Source organism: Lutra lutra, chromosome 1 (assembly GCF_902655055.1).
Source record: "Lutra lutra chromosome 1, mLutLut1.2, whole genome shotgun sequence".
Classification (NCBI taxonomy): Eukaryota; Metazoa; Chordata; class Mammalia; order Carnivora; family Mustelidae; genus Lutra; species Lutra lutra.
This window is the reverse complement of record NC_062278.1, coordinates 200,700,093-200,718,334: the sequence shown is the minus strand read 5'-3', so window position 1 is coordinate 200,718,334 and position 18,242 is coordinate 200,700,093. Positions and strand designations below refer to the sequence as shown.

The 18,242-nt window shown below is 50.7% G+C and overlaps 1 protein-coding gene across 4 annotated transcripts in view; it reads left to right on the top strand.

Annotated features, from left to right (window-relative positions):
• Window positions 1-1,270: 1,270 nt before the first annotated feature.
• Window positions 1,271-18,242, top strand: part of CACNA2D3 (calcium voltage-gated channel auxiliary subunit alpha2delta 3) — an 880,032-nt gene continuing 863,060 nt past the window's right edge. For all 4 annotated transcript variants that reach the window (XM_047691716.1, XM_047691706.1, XM_047691725.1 and 1 more), the window contains exons 1-2: window positions 1,271-1,553; window positions 2,231-2,312. In XM_047691716.1, coding sequence (XP_047547672.1) covers window positions 1,432-1,553; window positions 2,231-2,312 — 204 coding nt within the window. In that variant the 5' untranslated portion in view covers window positions 1,271-1,431. The remainder of the gene's footprint in view (window positions 1,554-2,230; window positions 2,313-18,242) is intronic.

Below are 18,242 nucleotides of genomic sequence, written 5' to 3'. Positions count from 1 at the left end.
CCACTCTCACTCGCTCCCCCGCCGCCCGAGGTCGCCGAGGCTGCAGGCGGCCCGCGCGCAGGAGCGCACGCCGGGGTTGTGGAGGCACGCGAACCAGCCCCGCCCGGGCGGTGGACGCACGAAAGACCCCGCGGCGTCGGGAGCGCGCGACTCCCCAGGGGCCACTCGAGGTGCGCTCGGCGGGTCGAGGATGACTCAGCCTCCCTCGGGTCGGTCTTCACTGCCGGTTGGCGCGAGCGCCCCGTAAAGTTCCCAGTCACACCCCGGACGTCGCGCGCGGGCCGGGGGCTCCTACAGCCAGGTCCTGGGTGGGGGGGGCGAAAAGGCCGGGGGGCAAGCCGGGTCCTCTGGGCTCCCAGGGCTTCCCCGACTTCCTTGGTCTCGCCCGTTCTTCAGCGCGCGGCCGGAAAGCGCCGCCGGCCCAGGGGGTGGGGGTCGGCGTGGGGGAGCGGGTGGCCTCCAGGCCTCCGAGGAATCTCGCCTTCCCGAAATCTAGGGGGTCCGCCAGTCAGGAGAGACCGGGCGCTGCAGTGGCTTCCCTTCCCCGCCCTGACAGCCCGGCCGCCGCCGCAGTCGCACGGACCCCGGGCTGCGGCGCGCTCGAGAGCCAGCAGCTCGGAAGCCCGGGCCGGGCTCCGGGCGCTTCAGGGGCGGCCCCGCTGCGGCCGGAGCCGGAGCCCAGCGCTCGCGCGCCAGCGCCACCCTTCGCGCCCTCCCCTGTCAGGCGCCGCGGCTGGGGGAGCAGCCGCGGGCGACCACGCAGCAGCGCCCTAGCCGGGACCCGCGGAGCCCCCAGTCCCGTCCCCGCCCCGGCCCCTGCCCCTTCCGCAGACTTTTCCCTCTCCGCCGGCCCCTTCCCTCCGGAGAATCCTCTGAGGCTCGGCGGCACCCGCCCCCGCCGCCCGCGTGCGCACCCCCTCCTCCCGCCCCCACCCCCCACAAGCAGCCCCGGCCGCTGGGGTCGGGGCACCGCCCGGGGCCAGTCGGAGAGTCGCTCCCGCGGCGGCGGACTGCGGAGTTGTAAAGAACTCGGCGGCCGCAGTGGCCGGGCGGGGCAGGGCGCGCTCCGCGGCCGCCAAGGACACTGGAGTTTGCGAGTCCCCGCCCGCGCGGCGCCTCCCGCCCTCCCGCAGGGGCCAGCCGGACTCCCCCGGGCCGCCGAGGCGGGGCTGGGCGGTCGCCGTGCGAGAGGCGCGGCTCCCTCCCTCCTCCCCCGCCTGCCTCCCTCTCCCCTCCCTTCGCTCCCTCCTCCTCCTCCCCGCTCTCCCCCACCCCCCGCTCCTTTTTCTGCTCCCCAAGTGAGCCCGGCGCGCGAGAGGCAGGCGGGGCGGCGCGGAGCAGGCAGCCCAGCGCGCTCGCCCACCGCCCGCTCGGCGCAGCTCCCCGCGGCCGCTCCTGTCGCCGCCGCCGGCGCGTCGGAGGGAGCCCAGCATGGCCGGGCCGGGCTCGCAGCGGCGCGCGTCCCGGGGGGCCTCGGCGCTCCTCGCCGCCGCGCTTCTCTACGCAGCGCTGGGGGCCGTGGTGCGCTCGGAGCAGCAGATCCCGCTCTCCGTGTAAGTGCCGGCTCCTGCGCCGCCCGGGGAGGGGACCCGGCCGCCCGCGACCTGCGGTGCCCAAGTTTGGGCGCCTGCAGGTGCGGCCCGGCAGGACCTGCCGCGGGCGTCGGCCTCGCCTCTGGAACCTGTCTTCCAGGACGGGCGTGGGGCGGCGAGGCTGGGGTGGGATGCTCTAGCCTCCTCGCTCGGGTCGGCGAGAGAGACCTGGAGAGGTTCACCTCAAGTGACAGCTCCAACTTTGAAGCCTGTTTACCGAATCCAACTTCCACGGGCCGTTTATTTACTCCCGCGTCGCTGTCTTGCCATCTCACTTCTTTTTGGGGAGGGGGGATGGGTGGGTTTCTTCCGACTAGTGTTTGCCAGGTGATGCCCGGTTTGGGTGATTAAGTTCTCAGACAATTATTCACATAAAACCCGGTGATCTTTTCAGAGGGCTTGGGAGACTTTGCGCATTTTGAACTGGGTGACCCCCCTCGGGCCCCCTCCCGCGTTGCGCTCTGCAGTTTGGTGCTGACAGTTTCTACCCAGCCGCTTTTTCCATCTTTTTTTTTTTTTTTTTTTTTTTCCCCTCCAATGTTGCATCGCCGGGCTCCTTCAGCCACAGCCTCGTGTGTGCGTGCGTGTTGACTGTGACACGGGTGTTACATTTGTTCCTGTGCCCTTTCTCCCTGTAGGGTGAAGCTCTGGGCCTCCGCTTTTGGTGGGGAGATAAAATCCATTGCTGCTAAGTACTCCGGCTCCCAGCTTCTGCAAAAGGTAAGGTTTCTGTGGTGGCAGGAAGCGATGATTTTTTTCCAGCACAGAAAATGGAGGCAGATTGAGTTTTCCAAACAAACGTGAACCCCGAGCAGCATCAGTTATCAGAGGTGTCTCTGATCCCCTGGTTTCTTGGTAGTGTACGGTGCAATGATTTCTCCCTACCAACCGGTTATTTTTAGATGACACTTGATTCTAAACACAAAGAAAAGCAGGATCCTCACTGGCACTGTCCTGGCTGGGGCTCGGAAACTGAGTGTGTTTGCACGGCTCTCCTTTCAGTGTCGGTATTGCTGTTCCTGTGTGAGCGCAGATGCTTCTCTGGCCAAAAAACCCGCTAACTTCATCCAAGGGACAGCCTCGGTGCCTGTTTTATGATATCTTTCACCTTGCCTGGCTTGGAGACTGGGGTTCAGCGTATCTGAGAAAGACGCTGCACTATTGTTTGTCATCCCTGCGGTTGTACAATCCCATTATTCCCCAATCATCTAGACCCAGGGCTGGGATGCATTACATCATTACAGATAAGGAGAATGAATGTGGTTATCTTTCCACTCAGCTGCACTGCCGGGTAATAACCTATGAGAGTAGTCCACAAACTTAAGAAATTGGTCTGCGTCCATATAATTCTGGAGGGTAATGAGAATGGAGAATTGATTATTAGGCTTTTATCAGAAACTGCATCAATTTTAATTTAAACAGGCAGCATTATGCTTAAAATTACCTTGTGAGAGATATGGTCCTTTGCCCTCCCCTCCAAGAAAAAAAAAAAAGGAAAAAAATAGCCTGGGAAGGAAAGATTACAAGGGTTCAAAGAATTTCAAGTTAACAAATCAACAGGATCAATCCAAGTATTCTCTCAGCGATAGAAAATAAAATTGGCCTTTAGGGGATAATACTCTGAAAATGGGTACAAACAGATTAAATTGTCAAGTTAACTTTTCAGCATTTTTAAATGTGCTTTTTGGGCCAATGTAACATATGTGTTATGTATGCTGCCTGGTAACCAAGTACGTATTTTATTTATGGCATTCAGCTTCAGAGAGTCGCGTTTTTGGGGACATTATATGAAACAGTTTGTCACATGGAATCCAAATATCGTAATAAGGCATCAGCCCACCATGGAATGAGGGAAGTTATTCTTAAAAATTGCCAATAGCCGTATTCTTTGAAACTGTGGAAAGACTGTTTGCTCCACTCTGTTATTTGGGGAAGGAGTTCATTGAATTAGGGGCAGCTGATAAAAACTTGAGGCTGCGATGTGCCTTTATGGAAAATGATGACTTACATACCTGAGACCCACCTGTCAGTTTATAGGACTTGTCTCTTCTGCTAGTATTTGAATCTGGACCAGTCTGTATCCTGCTTTGGCATCTTGCCTGCGTGTCAGATGTTTCCTGCGAAGAGTTTTGGACTGTCGTTGCTGCCTGCATTGCATTGCTTGTGTATTTTCCTTATGCTTTTAAAGAAGAGAACATTTTTGTATAACTTTAAAGGAATATTTTTCATCTGCATGTTGTCGTTTAGTTGTAGCAACTCTGAAACTATCCCTTCAGAGCCTGTGAATGTTTTTTTTTCTGTTGTGCTTACATAGCTCTTATCTCACATTTTATAGGAGCGCAGGAGATGGGCTCTCCGAAGTTAGCACACACGCGCGTGCACACACACACACACACACACAGTGCACAAAGCCCCATCAGTCATATTATTGGCTACTCTATAATAGCAAATTGGAAACAGCTAAAATGCTCCTCTTACCTTCTCATCAGCATCCTTTCTGATATTGAATTCACAAGCCTAGCTTTGCTTTTGCCCTGTTTGCAGCTTGACAATTGTGTAATTATTTCCAGCTGTTTATGGCTTTGTTGTCGTTCCTTGCTGTTGCCTGGCATTTTGTAATCTGATGCAAGGGGAAGGTGGGGTGTTGCTCTGCATTTGGTTCTGGGGTGGATACCTGCTCTTCTTGCATTTCCAAAGCAGTCTTCTGCCCAGGAGTCCTCAGGCACCTATGGCTTTGGCTTGATAGGCAAGGACTTCCATGAATGATGGGCAGGACATGTCAGGCAACTTGGGGAGTACTTTTGCAGGTACCTTTTGGCCATCTTGGTCCATTGACTCCAAATATGATGGATTTTTTTTTAAATTAGCAAAAAACATTGATTTAGATAGTTCAGAGTAGAAGAAAGTATAAGAAAAGATCTAAGGTGCTCAGAGTGCGGGAGGCTTAACATCATTTGGAAAAGCAAGGAGACTGTTGCCTTTCCCTCGCTTATTTTCAAGTTTCTGACCATTTGCCTGAAGAGATACTCCTCTAAGTCAAAATTCTGTGCATCTTTTCATCACATCGCTGCATCCTTAACAATCCAGAGACTTTGAAAGTGAGTTAAAAAAAAGAAAATACTTGGCTGAAAAACGAAGTTAACACTGTATTAAGGGGACTCAAAGGTGACGATACCATGTTGCATAACAGACTATAATTACACTTCTAAGGCACGGACATTTAAATTTGATTTTCAGTGAAGTAGGCATACTGTATACCACTGTATAATTTTACATATTCTATGTAGTTTCTCTAGCTGACACTTCATTGTGTTGTGAGTTAATGTAGTATGTCCATTTTTAGAACGGGGGTTTAGTAATTTCTGCACTAAAGCAAAAACTTTACAAAATAGCTATTGTGACTACGAGTTAAATAACAATTGGCCATTTATTTTAAGGTGTTTGAGGACTGGGAAAACTGCCATTTTGGTAAGGTTTTTTATTAGCTCATATAATTTGAGCGGTAGAATTATCGCCGACTTCATCAACATAAATACGAGTGCTTAACAATGTACCTCACTGTCATGGCTTCAAAAAGGAGAGTATTGCCCCAATTGTTTCTGTGTTTCATACCATGGCTTTTGCTACTTTACCTTATGACAATATGTTAGGTATTCTCTGCCAGACTTTCCCTTCCCCCCCCCCTCCTTTTTTGTCTTTGCTGAGCACAGGAATAGGAACCTATTCGTTTCTTTAAAAAAGGATATTTGAATTTGTAGAACTCCGTTGTCGTGCGTTAGCAAAGTGGTATGTTTTCGGGACGGTGTGGAAGAACCTGAGACTTACACGTTGGACTCAGAGTTAATCTTGAAAGGTTGTTCCAGAACAATGGCCCCGAAAGGGATGCTCTGGTGAGCCGCTGTGTGTCTGTCTCCCGCCTTCCTCGGCCAGCAGAAACTGCAGAGCTTTAAATTGACTTCAACTTCTAATTAACTTTCCTATTTGACATATCCATACCAGTATTCAGCTGCCTCTATCTTGCTTCATTTTCCTTAGAGAATGCACATTGTTTGGGTTCTTTTGCAGAGGCATAGTTTTATTACCTCTCTATTTTGGGAATCAGTGCCCAGCGTTCCAGTAGATCCCGTAGCCTAGGCTGTTAAACTCATGGGCTCCACACCCCAGACACTCACAGTGCAAGGTATTAAAGTGTGGTGATTCTCATTTCCATCCTCCTTAGGAAGACTTTGGCAGAAGCTGGGTTTTTTCATTCTGTTTAGTACCGCATTCAGAGAGTGCTGTGTTTTGGGGGGACGAAGGGTTCCAACGATATTTTCCAGCATCGGGATGATAAATACGCAGCGGAAATACAGGTCCTGTGCGTCTCTGCCATTAATGCGAGGAAAATAATGGACGTTTACCTTGGATGCCTCATGCAACATTTACCAAACATGCATTTCCTGGAATGCACAGCCAGGTTTTTGCGTTATGAACTATTTATTGAGAGGACAGCTTTCATACATACACGTGCTGTCTCTTTCCACAAGACAGAGTCAGCAAAGTAAAAGGTTGGTTCTTTAACCCATTTTGATAATTATGACTTTTCATCAATGTGGAAATCGATGGACTTTTAAATAATTAAATAGGAGTATTCACTTATCAGGAACAGTGCTGTGCTGCCCGTAGGAAGCCTGATACTCTACAGATCACTGTTCTAGGGGAGATGCTCCTTCGCTGAACATTTTTGTTGAGTAAACACGGTTTTTTGTCATTCTGCAAGATTAATGCATTCAGCCCACACCGCCAATGGCCAAGGCTTTACTTCACAGCACCACTTCAATTACTGGACTTTTCTCTGGCAGCTTATTTTTAAAAGTCTTGAAATCTCAGAAATGACAGTTTTCAGTGTTTCGGGACAGTTTATTGGTCTCATTATCCCAGTCAGCAGCGCATTAGCAGGACAGGGCGAACCAGCTGGAATTCAGTGATGCATCTTACCCCTACATGTATCTAACTGCATTGTAAACTCACACCCTGCCCCTCTCGGACCGGATGAAATCCTTTTTGTATGGCTTCACTAAATTTTTGTCTGAGCTCCTTTTGTTCATGTCTTTTTCCTTCTCCCAAAATTTCTTTTCTGCCGGATATATTTCTGCTTTGCTTTTTTCTCTCATAGGGAGCTGCTGCAGCCTCTGTTGCTCGATTTACAGATGCTAGTCAAAATTAAGGGGAATGAAAATAGAGACATTGTTTTCCTGTCGGAGGCAAACTCAGATGTTTATTTCAATGTGGTTATAATTTTGATCAATTACTCTGGGGAATCTCATGCTGGCTTTTTATTTCATTTTGTGTTTTATCTTATTCTAATACCAGTGTGCTTTGAGGCACACACACGAGTACCCAATCACCTAATAATTATGAAATCTGTCGGGCGTGTGCAAGCGCAATTAATGTTTCCATTTCATGTTGAAGACCTAGCCTTGTACGCGGATGAACCAAAGTAAAAGAAAGGTGGAATCCTTACCCCAAGCACCTGTGGTCCCGCCGGGGGTTGAACTGTCCTGCAGGCTAAGGACCTATTCACAGAAGTGCACGTTTGAGGTTTGAGCCCTTTTCGAGTCTTGGATGGCTCCTCAGTTGGGGGGGGGGCGGTGCTCACACTTGTGCCCATCAATACATGACTTGGTGTGTTGAGCTTCCTTAAAGAAGGGTACATTCTCTCCAGGATCTTTTTTGTCCGGTGTGTCACTCATCCAGATTTACCATTGTAGATGCCAACAAATAAGCTTTTTCTTTATCCACGTTCACGTCTGCCAAGGGTCCCCCATCTTCTGCAGTCACAGTGTTTTACTGAAATTGCCTCCTTCGCTGAGACCCAGAGCACCTTCTAGACAGAGACTTTGAGCAGATTGTGTTCCCCGGGACACTGGGATCTGACTGGGAGGTTTGCTATGGCTGAGACTGAGAAAAAAAATGAAATAGGTGTTGTCAATGCCAGCCTCTGGATTAACCTATGAGATCCTTTTAATGAAGTGTTTATACAAGAGACATAATGTCTCTGTGTTTTATGTCAAGTGAGTGCAGTCCTGCTATTGTGTATCGTTCAGAAAGTGAAAAAGTTCCTCATGTCAGGCTTCTGGAAACATTGATAGGATCTTTATCAGCCCTCTTTGGTCCATGAAACAAAAGTTAGCCTCTCCTTCAAAGGAGGGAAAGGATATAGAGGGGGAGGAGGGTTGCGTGATCTCCTTCGATTTTCCTGAGTATTTAGTGACCAGAAGATTGAGGTGGTTGTTCCTGAAATGTCAAGCCAGGCTCAAAGACCCCTCCGTGACACAGTCCTCTGCCTGGCCATAGCTCCCCCTCGACAGAGTAGGCGTCTGCATAGCTGCTGTATTTTCAGGAGATTTCTGTGTGCATAGCCAGCATGTCTGCTTTTCAGAAGAAAGTTATTTTACCGACACAGCTTTGAAAAGAGTCCAGTGCGTTTTCAATAAATGGTAAACATTTCAATTTCCATTTGCTTTGAACAACACTCATTGGGTGTTCATTCCAAGGCTGTTTAAATAAGGCATTAAATTTATAAGGCGTATTAAATTTGTATGTTACATAGCTTCCTGGTGACCTCAAATCAAGATTATGAAAATAACTCCGAAGCCAAACTAGTAATGGGCATTTCAAGGCCATATTGGAAAGGAGAGCATTATCTCTTGACAAGAAATAGATGGCTATTTCTTCACTTTGCGTGCTTCAGAGTGTTTATCTTGGCACCTGATATTGGAAAACAGTACCCTCCCAAGGTTAAAAGAGCTGCTATCCATGTAAATGATTGGGACAGGGAAGCTGGGCAGGGCCATGAGTGGCTGTGGGTTCGCAGAGCAGACCTCTGGTTATGCATTTTAGGAGAAGCGACCGCCAGCTGATATCAGAGCTCGCACGTGTTATTACCATTATACTTATTAACTGCGTGCACGCGTGCGTGTGCCCGTAGAAAAAGGTGCTGCTCATCCCAGAATGCGTCAGATGCCGCCTGCTGTTGGAGAAGACGGTGCTTGTCCTCTTGGGCTTTTGCAGAGCATGGCTTGAGGTACCCAACCAGGTCTGCTGGGACAGGACCAGTCCACCGGGCACCTGAGATCCTGCAGACGGTTGGAAGCTGAGGATCTGCTGGGACCAGGACCAGCTCCGTAATTTGCAGGGCCCCGTGAGTGAGGAGAATATGGGACTCTGTTCAAAAACTATGAAGAATGTGAAGATGACGACAGCAGAGCATTAAAGCACAGGGCCTGTCTGCCCTGGGTGAAGTCCCCTATGGGGCTGCCCATCCTCATTTTGGCTTTGTCTTTCCCCTGCTGGGGGGCTTGTCCAGGCCACACTCAGTCTATGAGGCATCCTTCACCCCTCTTTGTTCATCGTCATAGTAGGTGGAGAGCTTGGAGCATTTTCAGAGACGCACATCTTTGGAGATGCGTTGTTGTTAAAGGAGAGGTCATTGGCCTAGGAGCTGTGGCATCTGCATTTTTATCTTTTCTGTAGGTGTTTCCTGAGTGGATTTGGGAAAATTGCTTAATCTCGTTGTAAAAACAGGTGGCCTTCACTCATTCACTCTGGTTCCTACATTCCAGGTACCATGATAAGGACTTATGTGTGCCATCCCATTATATTCTCCCAACAACCTAGTAAGTCAGGGACTACCACCCACCAACACCCCCCCCACCCCTTTTACAGATTTGGAAGTTGAGACTCCCAGAAGTTAGGCAGCCGTTCCCAGGGGACTAAGTCTGTTTACGAGGCCACTGTGCTGCAGTGTCCCCTCCTCTCTGTGTGATCTTTCCTAGCCTCCGTTCCTGTTTGAGAAAAGTGTGGTTAATACCTGTGTTTCTCTAGCTCATGGGTATTTGGGAGGATTCAATGAGGCAGCAGCCTAGAGGTTCCGTCAGAAGCTGAAAGCCTGAGCTAACAGCAGAGAAGACAGGTGTGAAGTCAGAGGGACTTGGATTGGAGTCCCAGATCTGCCATGTCCTACCCGGGTTGTCTTGTTTGTTTGACATTTCTGAACCTCGCCTGTGAAAGGAGACCAATACCTTCTACCTTGGAGGCTGTGATGAAGATTAAATGAAATAATGTACAAAAAGCACTTAGCATGGTGCCTGGCACCTGAAAGCCTCCTGCCAGGGAGTTGCCGAGGTCATTACTGGCTGCATGATACAACTAGAAGGTTTTTAGTTAACCTTCACTGAGCACCTGTGGGCACCGGCTGCACAGAGCTGTGTGACCGCGCGAATGAGCAAGGGCACGGATGGGTGGGTGCATTGGCAGCTGGTCCCACCAGGCACCTGACAGGAGGGAGCTTGTGGACCCAAGCAGGAGGAGGCAGTATGGACGCAACCTCTACCCAGACATTCCCCTCTCCTCCTTGAGGTCAGCTCTCTGCTCCCTGAGGGTCAGGAGAAGAACCCCTCCCACGAGGAATCAGGCTGGAAAAACGTCGGGGTACCCCTGTTCCCTCCCCCCCGACTCTGCCCTGCTGTGGGGGTGGTGGGTCAGGCTGCAGAGTGGCTGGGTGTGCCGCCGGGTTCCCAGTGCGGCTGGAGCCGTAGGCGAGCACAGGCATCCAGCAAGCCCCCTGCTGTGGGGGTGCGTCCAGGAGCCAGCCCTGTGCACTCATGAATCCAGGTGCCCCCTTGGACAGCATTCCAAGCATTTCCTCCCATGAATATCCCATCTGCTGGACTTCTCCCAATGACTTCCCGGGGAGTGGGGTGGGGTCTAGGGGGTGGTCCTGGAGACCAGCAGGAGACAGGGCATCTCACTGGGTGGAGAGAGGGAATTCTTTCCTTCAGCATGGATAGGGAGGTGCAGTGGTGCATGGGGACTGCCATCTGCCCCCAAGTCTCAGGAGGCACTGAAGGGCATCCTGTGTCCCTTGGCCCTTCCCACTGGCCCTGCCTGCCTCTGCTTCAAGGCTTGCTTGGCACATTCTGTTGTGTTTCGCTTGGGAACATCTGCAGTTCTCTGCCGATCTCCTTGAAGATGTTGAAGGAGTGACACGGGCTAACCTTGTTGGTGGCAAACATAGGCACCAATACTTGGAAATCATGCTGGGGGTGGGGGTTGCTAGTGTAGCTGCACACATTAGGAACATTGTTTATGTACGAAGTTGTTATAATCAGCGGTGAAAGTCAGTAAGAAGTCAGGAATGAAAGGAGACATGCAAATCTGTGCTGGTATCACTTGGGCCGGGTAGTTTAGAAAAGTGCCCAAGAACCGTCTGTGCCCAGGAATGTTACAGAACATCAGAGTCTGACTGTACTGGCAGCTTCTTGAAATCTACCAAGGTCATAACCAGCTTAGGTAAACAGATGGTCGATGGGGGCTGGATAGGAAGGAAATGGACTTTTTTCTTTCGGTGTTCCGTATGAGCCAAGCATTCTTCGTAGGAAAGTAGATCACGTTAGGCATCTGATGTGGTCCTTGGTTCTCTCTGGAGGTGGCCCCCATTACCTACTTCTCACATGGGGCTCTTGCAGCTCAGGGAGGTGGGACAGCTGGCCACGTCGTGGGGCTGGGACTCGCACTGGTTTGTTTCCACCCGCCAAAGCCTGGGATTATCCTTTAATAGGACAGACCACCTGTGTGGGCTGATCCCACCTGAGCTCAGTCTTCAGTGGGGTCTGCCGGAAGGGAAGGGCTGGGTAGCCTGGGGGTCCCAGAGCCTTCGCCTCTTTCTTTCCCCTAGACATGTTTCCTCAGGTGGGGTATCGGGATGTGTACTCTTTGGGCAGCGAGGCTAGGAAGGACTCTGAACTCTGGTGTGGGCTTGTGCCTGCCGGGGGACAAAAAAGGGTCCCTAGAGGACAGCGGGCAGCGTTGGCTGGTCTGGCCCTGACTGGTGGGGGAGAGCGGGCAGTATAGGGTGGGCACCTTCACCCCTCTTCTCAGCCTGGAGGGCGGAGCTGCCAGGAAGAGAACAGTCTGGTGGGATCCCCAGGCAGGATGCTATCTCAGCTAAGATGAGAGGATTCAGCCGTCCATGAAAAAATGGGAAGCATTTCCCTTCGTGTTTTCCCTGAAAAGTCAAACCTGCTCTTCCTCTGTTTGCTCAGGTGTCTCGATATGGCAAATACGGTGTTATACACTTAACAGTCTTTTCCCAAAACTTTGACATTTTGCATGAAAATAGAATGAAAGGTGTAATCTGGCCTGTTGGAATTCCCCCGAGTCTAGACCTTCCCTTGATGTAAACTTGACCCTGCATTTCCTTCTTGACAGATGCTAACTCTTGGCTCCCAGGAGGGAATGAAGTGTCTGGTTTTAGAAAAATCTAGATTTCTTTTTTTTTTTTAAGATTTTATTTATTTGACAGAGATCACAAGTAGACAGAGAGGCAGGCAGAGAGACAGATGGAAGCAGGCTCCCCACTGAGCAGAGAGCCGATGTGGGGCTTGATCCCAGGACCCTGAGACCATGACCTGAGCCGAAGGCAGAGGCTTAACCCACTGAGCCTCCCAGGTGCCCCAAAAAATCTAGATTTCTATTACAGAGAACGTGCATAGCTGAAGAGAGATTTTTAAAAAGAGCATGGGCCTTGGAGGTGAAGTCTGCTCTGCCAGTCACTGTTTCTACCTCCCTAGGGCTTGGTTTGCTCATCGGCAAACTAGAACTACTAATAAAAGCACCTGTGTTATAGGCCATCGGGGAGCGTTAAGTGATATAACCCATATGAAGTAGTTTAGAACAATATGTGGCACATGGGAAGCCTTACTTCTCTGGCTACCCTCTCATTTATGGTGTCCAATTTCATTTTTAAAGAAGAGCAAAAGAGACTCTTGGAATTTTAGTCACTTAGACCACATGATGGGTTCATAAAATAGAGACAATGAATGGCACACTCATTTAACGCTGACAAAGGCACGATGGCAAACAAAAGCATTCATGTCTTCCCCAAGGAGGTGGGTTTCTTTTGCTTTCTTTCCCAAATTCTTCTAATCTGGACCCTTGTACAGTAAAGGTGTGCAGTTTGGGGATTCAAGTTCCTTCTTGCTATAATATAGTCGGTAATTTGCAAAGCAAGGGGAGAGTCGGAAACATCGGGTGGGGCTTTGGGTCTTTGTACCTGTGCCACCACCCACCACCGGTAATGCCTTTCCTATTGTGCTTTGTTGAGGCGGAGGCAGAAAAATGTTGTAAAAAGAACAATGGGTGTGGGAGGCGATAAATCCATGAGAAGTAGGTAATCTTTGGCCACGCGTCATAACATACAGCTTTACTCTTTGCTTCCTACCACTTTCCATTATTTGTGAAATTTCTATGAACACAACATGATCACGTCGTGTATCAGCAGCTCAATGGGCAAGGGTTTTGCCTCACTGACAGTCCTTGGCTTCTCAGATGCTAATGCTGAAGGCTGAGTTTTCTTCTCGGTTTTGGCCTGTGCCCCTCAGAAGGCTGTTCATTTGCAAACCAGCACAGAGGACTCTGTTTAAGGGAATCGCCATCAGACAACCAGTAAAATTGTGTGTGTGTGTGTGTGTGTGTGTGTGTGTGTGTTTTAATATACATGGGCTGTTTCCTTTTGTAAATAAAAACTGAGGTCTGCTTTAAAATCGCAAGGTCTGGGGCCAAGTTTGAGTTTTTCAGAGCATCAGGATCATCTGGTGGTCACCCTGAAGCTTCTTTCCTGTGTAATCCTCTCAGGAAGAGGGCTCACAGCTCACGAATCTTTTGAAAAAAGCCAACAGTATACATTCCCAGGACAGGCATTTCAGAATTATGGAACCATAGCTGGATTTTCTACTTAAATAGCAAGATTTTCATGTTGTTTTTTTTTGTTTCTGTTTTTTGGTTTTTGTTTTTGCATGAAACAAATGTCCTAGGAATGTTAGGAAAAATATATAGACTTAGAAATCAGGGGATTATTGATCTTCAAAAGTTTACTTTTAAGGCAGGCGGTTGGTCTTGGGAGGGCAGAAATGTGTAGGGGAAGGTCAGGATTTGACTCTGGCTAATTCACATTTGAATCCAGGGCTACCCTGACAAGTCAGTTGTGAAACCTCACAGTTTCTATCTGCCAAATGGACACGATGATAATAACTTCTAGGCTGGAGCTGAGAAGTCCAAATGAAGAGATGGACATAGGATACTTAGCAATCAGTGGCTCACGGGAAGTGTTTCGAAAAGGTGGGCTTGGGGTGCCTGGGTGGCTCAGTTGGTTAAGCAACTGCCTTCCGCTCAGGTCATGATCCCAGAGTTCTGGGACCGAGCTCTCTGCTCATCGGGCTCTCTGCTCAGCGAGAGGCATGCTTCTCCCTCTCCCACTCCCTCTGCTTGTGTTCCCTCTCTCACTGTATCTCTCTCTCTGTCAAATAAATAAAATCTTTAAAAAAAAAAAAAAAAAAGGTAGGCTCCAGCCGTCATTCCCCAGGAGCTGCTCCCGCATCCCGGTCGTGTTGGCTGCTGCAGAGAGCCGTCCGTCCGCTGCAGGGAGAGCTAACATCAGGCCACCTGGAGACCTTCTTTGGAGACCTCCATTAAAGCTGCCCACCACTGAGCTCCACGAAGGCGTCTTGGACAGTCATCGTAACAACGATGCAGGTGCTTGGTGTGTTGTGCTATGTTTTATTTGTATTCTTTAAGTCCTCAGAATCACTCCTGAGGTCAGTTCTGTCATCCCTCCATTTTAGACAGACAGAAACCAAAACAGAGGATGTAGATTTGCCCAAGGTTACCCAGCTCCAAGTGGCAAAGGCAGGCTTAGAGCCTGGGTTTTGAGCGTCCTGTTCAGGTGCCTGGGCTGGGGCTCCTGGTATTTCTAGGACCAGCATGTTTTGGGCAGGACTGGTGGTAGAAACTTCTTCTTCATCCTTAATCCTTTCCCCTTTCCCCTTTGGAATTCTTTGTCTTATTTGGATTCATTGTCATTTACTTTTATAATACAGAATTAGGGGCACCTGGGTGGCTCAGTGGGTTAAAGCCTCTGCCTTCGGCTCAGGTCATGATCCCAGGGTCCTGGGATCAAGCCCCGCATTGGGCTCTCTGCTCAGCAGGGAGCCTGCTTTCCTTCCTCTCTCTCTGCCTGCTGCTCTGCCTACTTGTGACCTCTGTCAAATAAATAAATAAAATCTTTTTATAATACAGAATTAAAGGGGGGGGCAATGATGAGGGGAGGACCCGGTAACCCTTCTAGCTTTCTACAGTTTTCTCTTTTATCATAATAACATGACGCTGCTAGTTTTTGGTTCCTTTGAGGGTCAGCCAGCCCTCTCCACATCAGCTCTGACTCTTAAGCCTTTCTGAGAACCTCATTGAATTTGGTTCGGTTTCCGTTTTTGTATTCCCTATGATGGTAACGGGGGGTGGGGTGGGGCTGGGGAGGACCCTGGTACAAGATGGATCTGACTGGAGACTGAGTTGTGTTCCTTAGCTTTACTTCTGGGCCTCAGGTCCCTTACCTATAAAATGGGGTCATGGGGAGGATTAGCTGTGTCAGCCTGTGCCAGTCTTCATGCCCCGTAAATTTCAGCTCCTTGGTTTTTGATATGCTCATTCTTTGTCTCTCTTCCCTGGGTGTTTGTTGGGGCTTATTTATTATCTTTTTTTTCAAGGAAGAAACACAGTTCTGTTTTTCTGCTTGATTGACAGCCAGCTTGAAGGCCACAGCCCTTGGACCCACTAGGGTCAGTTTTATTTTGCATGGAATGAGTCTGGCAGATCTCTTCATGCCCCTGGCAGTCCTGGGGATCCATGATATCCTGAGGACCCCTTATCTCTTTCTGTGTGGGATGTCAGGAAGGAGGCAGGCAAATAGACCTTAAATTCTCCAAGGGCAGACTTGCTCTTTCTGACTGGAGAGGTTCCTCCTTTAGCACTTGGAACAGAGCCACGTTTGGGTGGGGTTCAGTGGTCCTTTGTGGGATGTACAGATTAAACAAAAGAGGAACCTTGCTGAGTCTTTTTTACTGGTGCTCCCGTGCTGGTGAGCAGAATAAGAACAGTATGGCACATAGGCCAAGAACTAGGTCCTTCACATCTCTTTCTGCGCTTACTCTCTAGCACTGGGTTTTTGAATCCCTGGTATCAGGCACCGATGTCTGCTGGCTGCAGCAGTCCTGCTCTGAAGCCCTGCGGGCAGGTCCCTCGCCCACAACCCTCTTGGTGACTGCAGGGACAGCCAGACATCAGAGCCAGCTGGTCCTTACCCTTCTAGCCAGCCAACCCCCCTCGCCCCCGGGGAGCATCCCGGCAGCATCCCCAACACCGAACTTTCTCCCCCAGAAGCCTCCCGGCCGGGTGGAGAGGTCCCAGCACCTCCGCGGCGCCGAGCGCAGCTGCTGCAGCGGGAGCACCGCAGTGCCGCGCGGGAACACCACAGTGCCGCGCGGGTGCACGAGGAGCACCAAGCGAGACTGATGGGGCCTCCGCCGCAGCCGCCACCATCAACCTGGGGGAGGCAACTCGGCAGAGGCAATTAGGGAGCTGCTACAGCTAATTCCATGAAGTGCTCGGATGCCACATTCCCAGTGACATCAGGGAGAGATGAGAATTTTAATTTCTATCCCTTTCACCACCTCCGAGGCCGGGCTGGCGTGGGGATGCCACATAGCGTTTGCTGGGCTTGATTTCACCTTCTCTGTGCAGCTTGCTGTATTTTATATTTGTCTGTTTATTCTTTATGTCCCCGGGATAGGTCTGTGCATGTGCACTGAGGGCTGTCCTCTGTGGGCCTCCGTGCCAAACTGCAGCATCCACGGGGCACTGTTCCCACTCCTGGACAGCGTCCTGGCTGCAGCCTGCAAGGCTGGTTCTCCCACCTCCACAGAGCAGGAAACTGTGCAGGAGGCCATACAGCCAGTGGGGGGAGGGGGGCTATTTGCATTTGCTTTTGTGTCCTGCAGGTGCAGTTGTCTGCCTTCTTCCCTAGGCCTGGCCGCGGATATGCGGAAAGCTCACACCGGAGGGAGCACAGCCCCTCTGAGATGAGGGGAGCAGCTGGTTGGGAAGTGGGAATTAAATGATGTGGCTTTAATGGGGGGCAGTTTTGCCAGAAGATGTTCAGCTCCAGCCCCACTAGCCCTAGGGCCCAACAGTATTGCATTGGGAGGCTCACGGAGGAGTCTCTGTCCAGCTCCTGCTCAGATGTCCCTCTGTGGAGGCTGCGAGGCTTCTTCGGATGGGCTTTGCTCCATGTAGCCCCACAGTGACCATAATCTGATGCCCGCTTTCTCCCTTCCTGCTGAGCCTGACCACTCAGAGGGGAGGGAGAGGGCCTCCACCTGGGGCAGATCTTGGGAACCCAGGCCCTCTAGCTCCGGGTGCTGGGGCCTGGAGGCATGCCCCGTGGCATAGTGGATCAGGAACAGGCCAGGCCGGGGGCACGGGCCGTTTTGACTGCCAGCTCCTGCATTCATGAGAGCATCAAAACCACAGAGGGAAGGAAAGCTCTGCGTCCCACAGTGGGCTTCTTAGAGGAGGGGGAGAGAAAGCCGCTAGCCCCAGGCTGCCCCGGACCTGTCGGAGCTCCCCTGCTGGATCCCACAGGAACCTTGCTCTGTACAGCCTGTCCTCCGGTCCAGCCACACAGAAGCCTGAATTTCACCTGGTGAAAATGTTCCCCAATGTGTCTGTGTTAAACGATTTTATTTTTTAATTTATTTTGAGCAAGAGACTGTGCACAGTGCACGTGCATGAATTGGGGGAGGGGCAGAGAGATATAGAGAGAGAGAGAGGGAGTGGAGCCCACAGGAGGCTCAATCTCACTTCCCTGAGATCATGACCTGAGCCGAAATCAAGAGTCAGACACTTAACCCACTGTACCATCCAGGTGCCCCAATGTGTCTGTTTTTAACAGCCAGAATATTTTGTCCCAGTGCATCTTGGGGAACAGTCCCCTTATTAGCATGATCTACGTTGAGTTGCAGGGAGCAGGAGACAGAACAATTAGTCAACAAATGTTGACTAATTTATTCAACATTGAGAAGCCTGTCTGGAAACCCGAGGCTTCATCCTTCTCCTTTTTCCACAACAGAGGTGCACATGACCGACTGCTTCATTTTGGGTAGAACACCGTGGTTTGGGAAAATCTTCAGCTGTCTTAACAGACTCATGAGAACACATTTGCTTTTGACCAAATGTTGGAAATGTTTTCTTCCTTCCCTCACTTCTTTCTTGCCTCAACAAACACCCATGGAACACGCAGGGCCGCATGTGGGCTGTGTCAGGTGCCCAAAGCCCCTTGCTGGTGTGACCACCTTCAGTGACATCACCCGGAATGCTTCGGTGACAGCACACGCTCACACTCCCCAGGCACGTCAGGCGGTGTCATGCCTCTGTGCCTCGGCCCATGCCAGTCCTGCTGTCTACACTGCTGACCCCGTTGCCCTTGGCTGACTGCTGAGCCCTGCCTCTCACGGATGTCAGACTGTCGCCTGCTGAAGTATCACCTGGGGGCCTTACTGCAATGCCTTCTTTCAGGGTCTCTCCCCAGGTGATTCAGACTCAGTAAGCTTGGCGCAGGGCCCGGTCACCTGCTTCCTAACAAACTTCTTAGGTCATTCTGATGCCGGTGGTCCAGGGACCATGCTTGGAGAAACACTGCTTGTATCCCAGCTCTGGGAAGGCTTTTGGATTCCCCTAAAGAGACCGAATTATTCCCTCTCTTTCCCACTGAGAGGA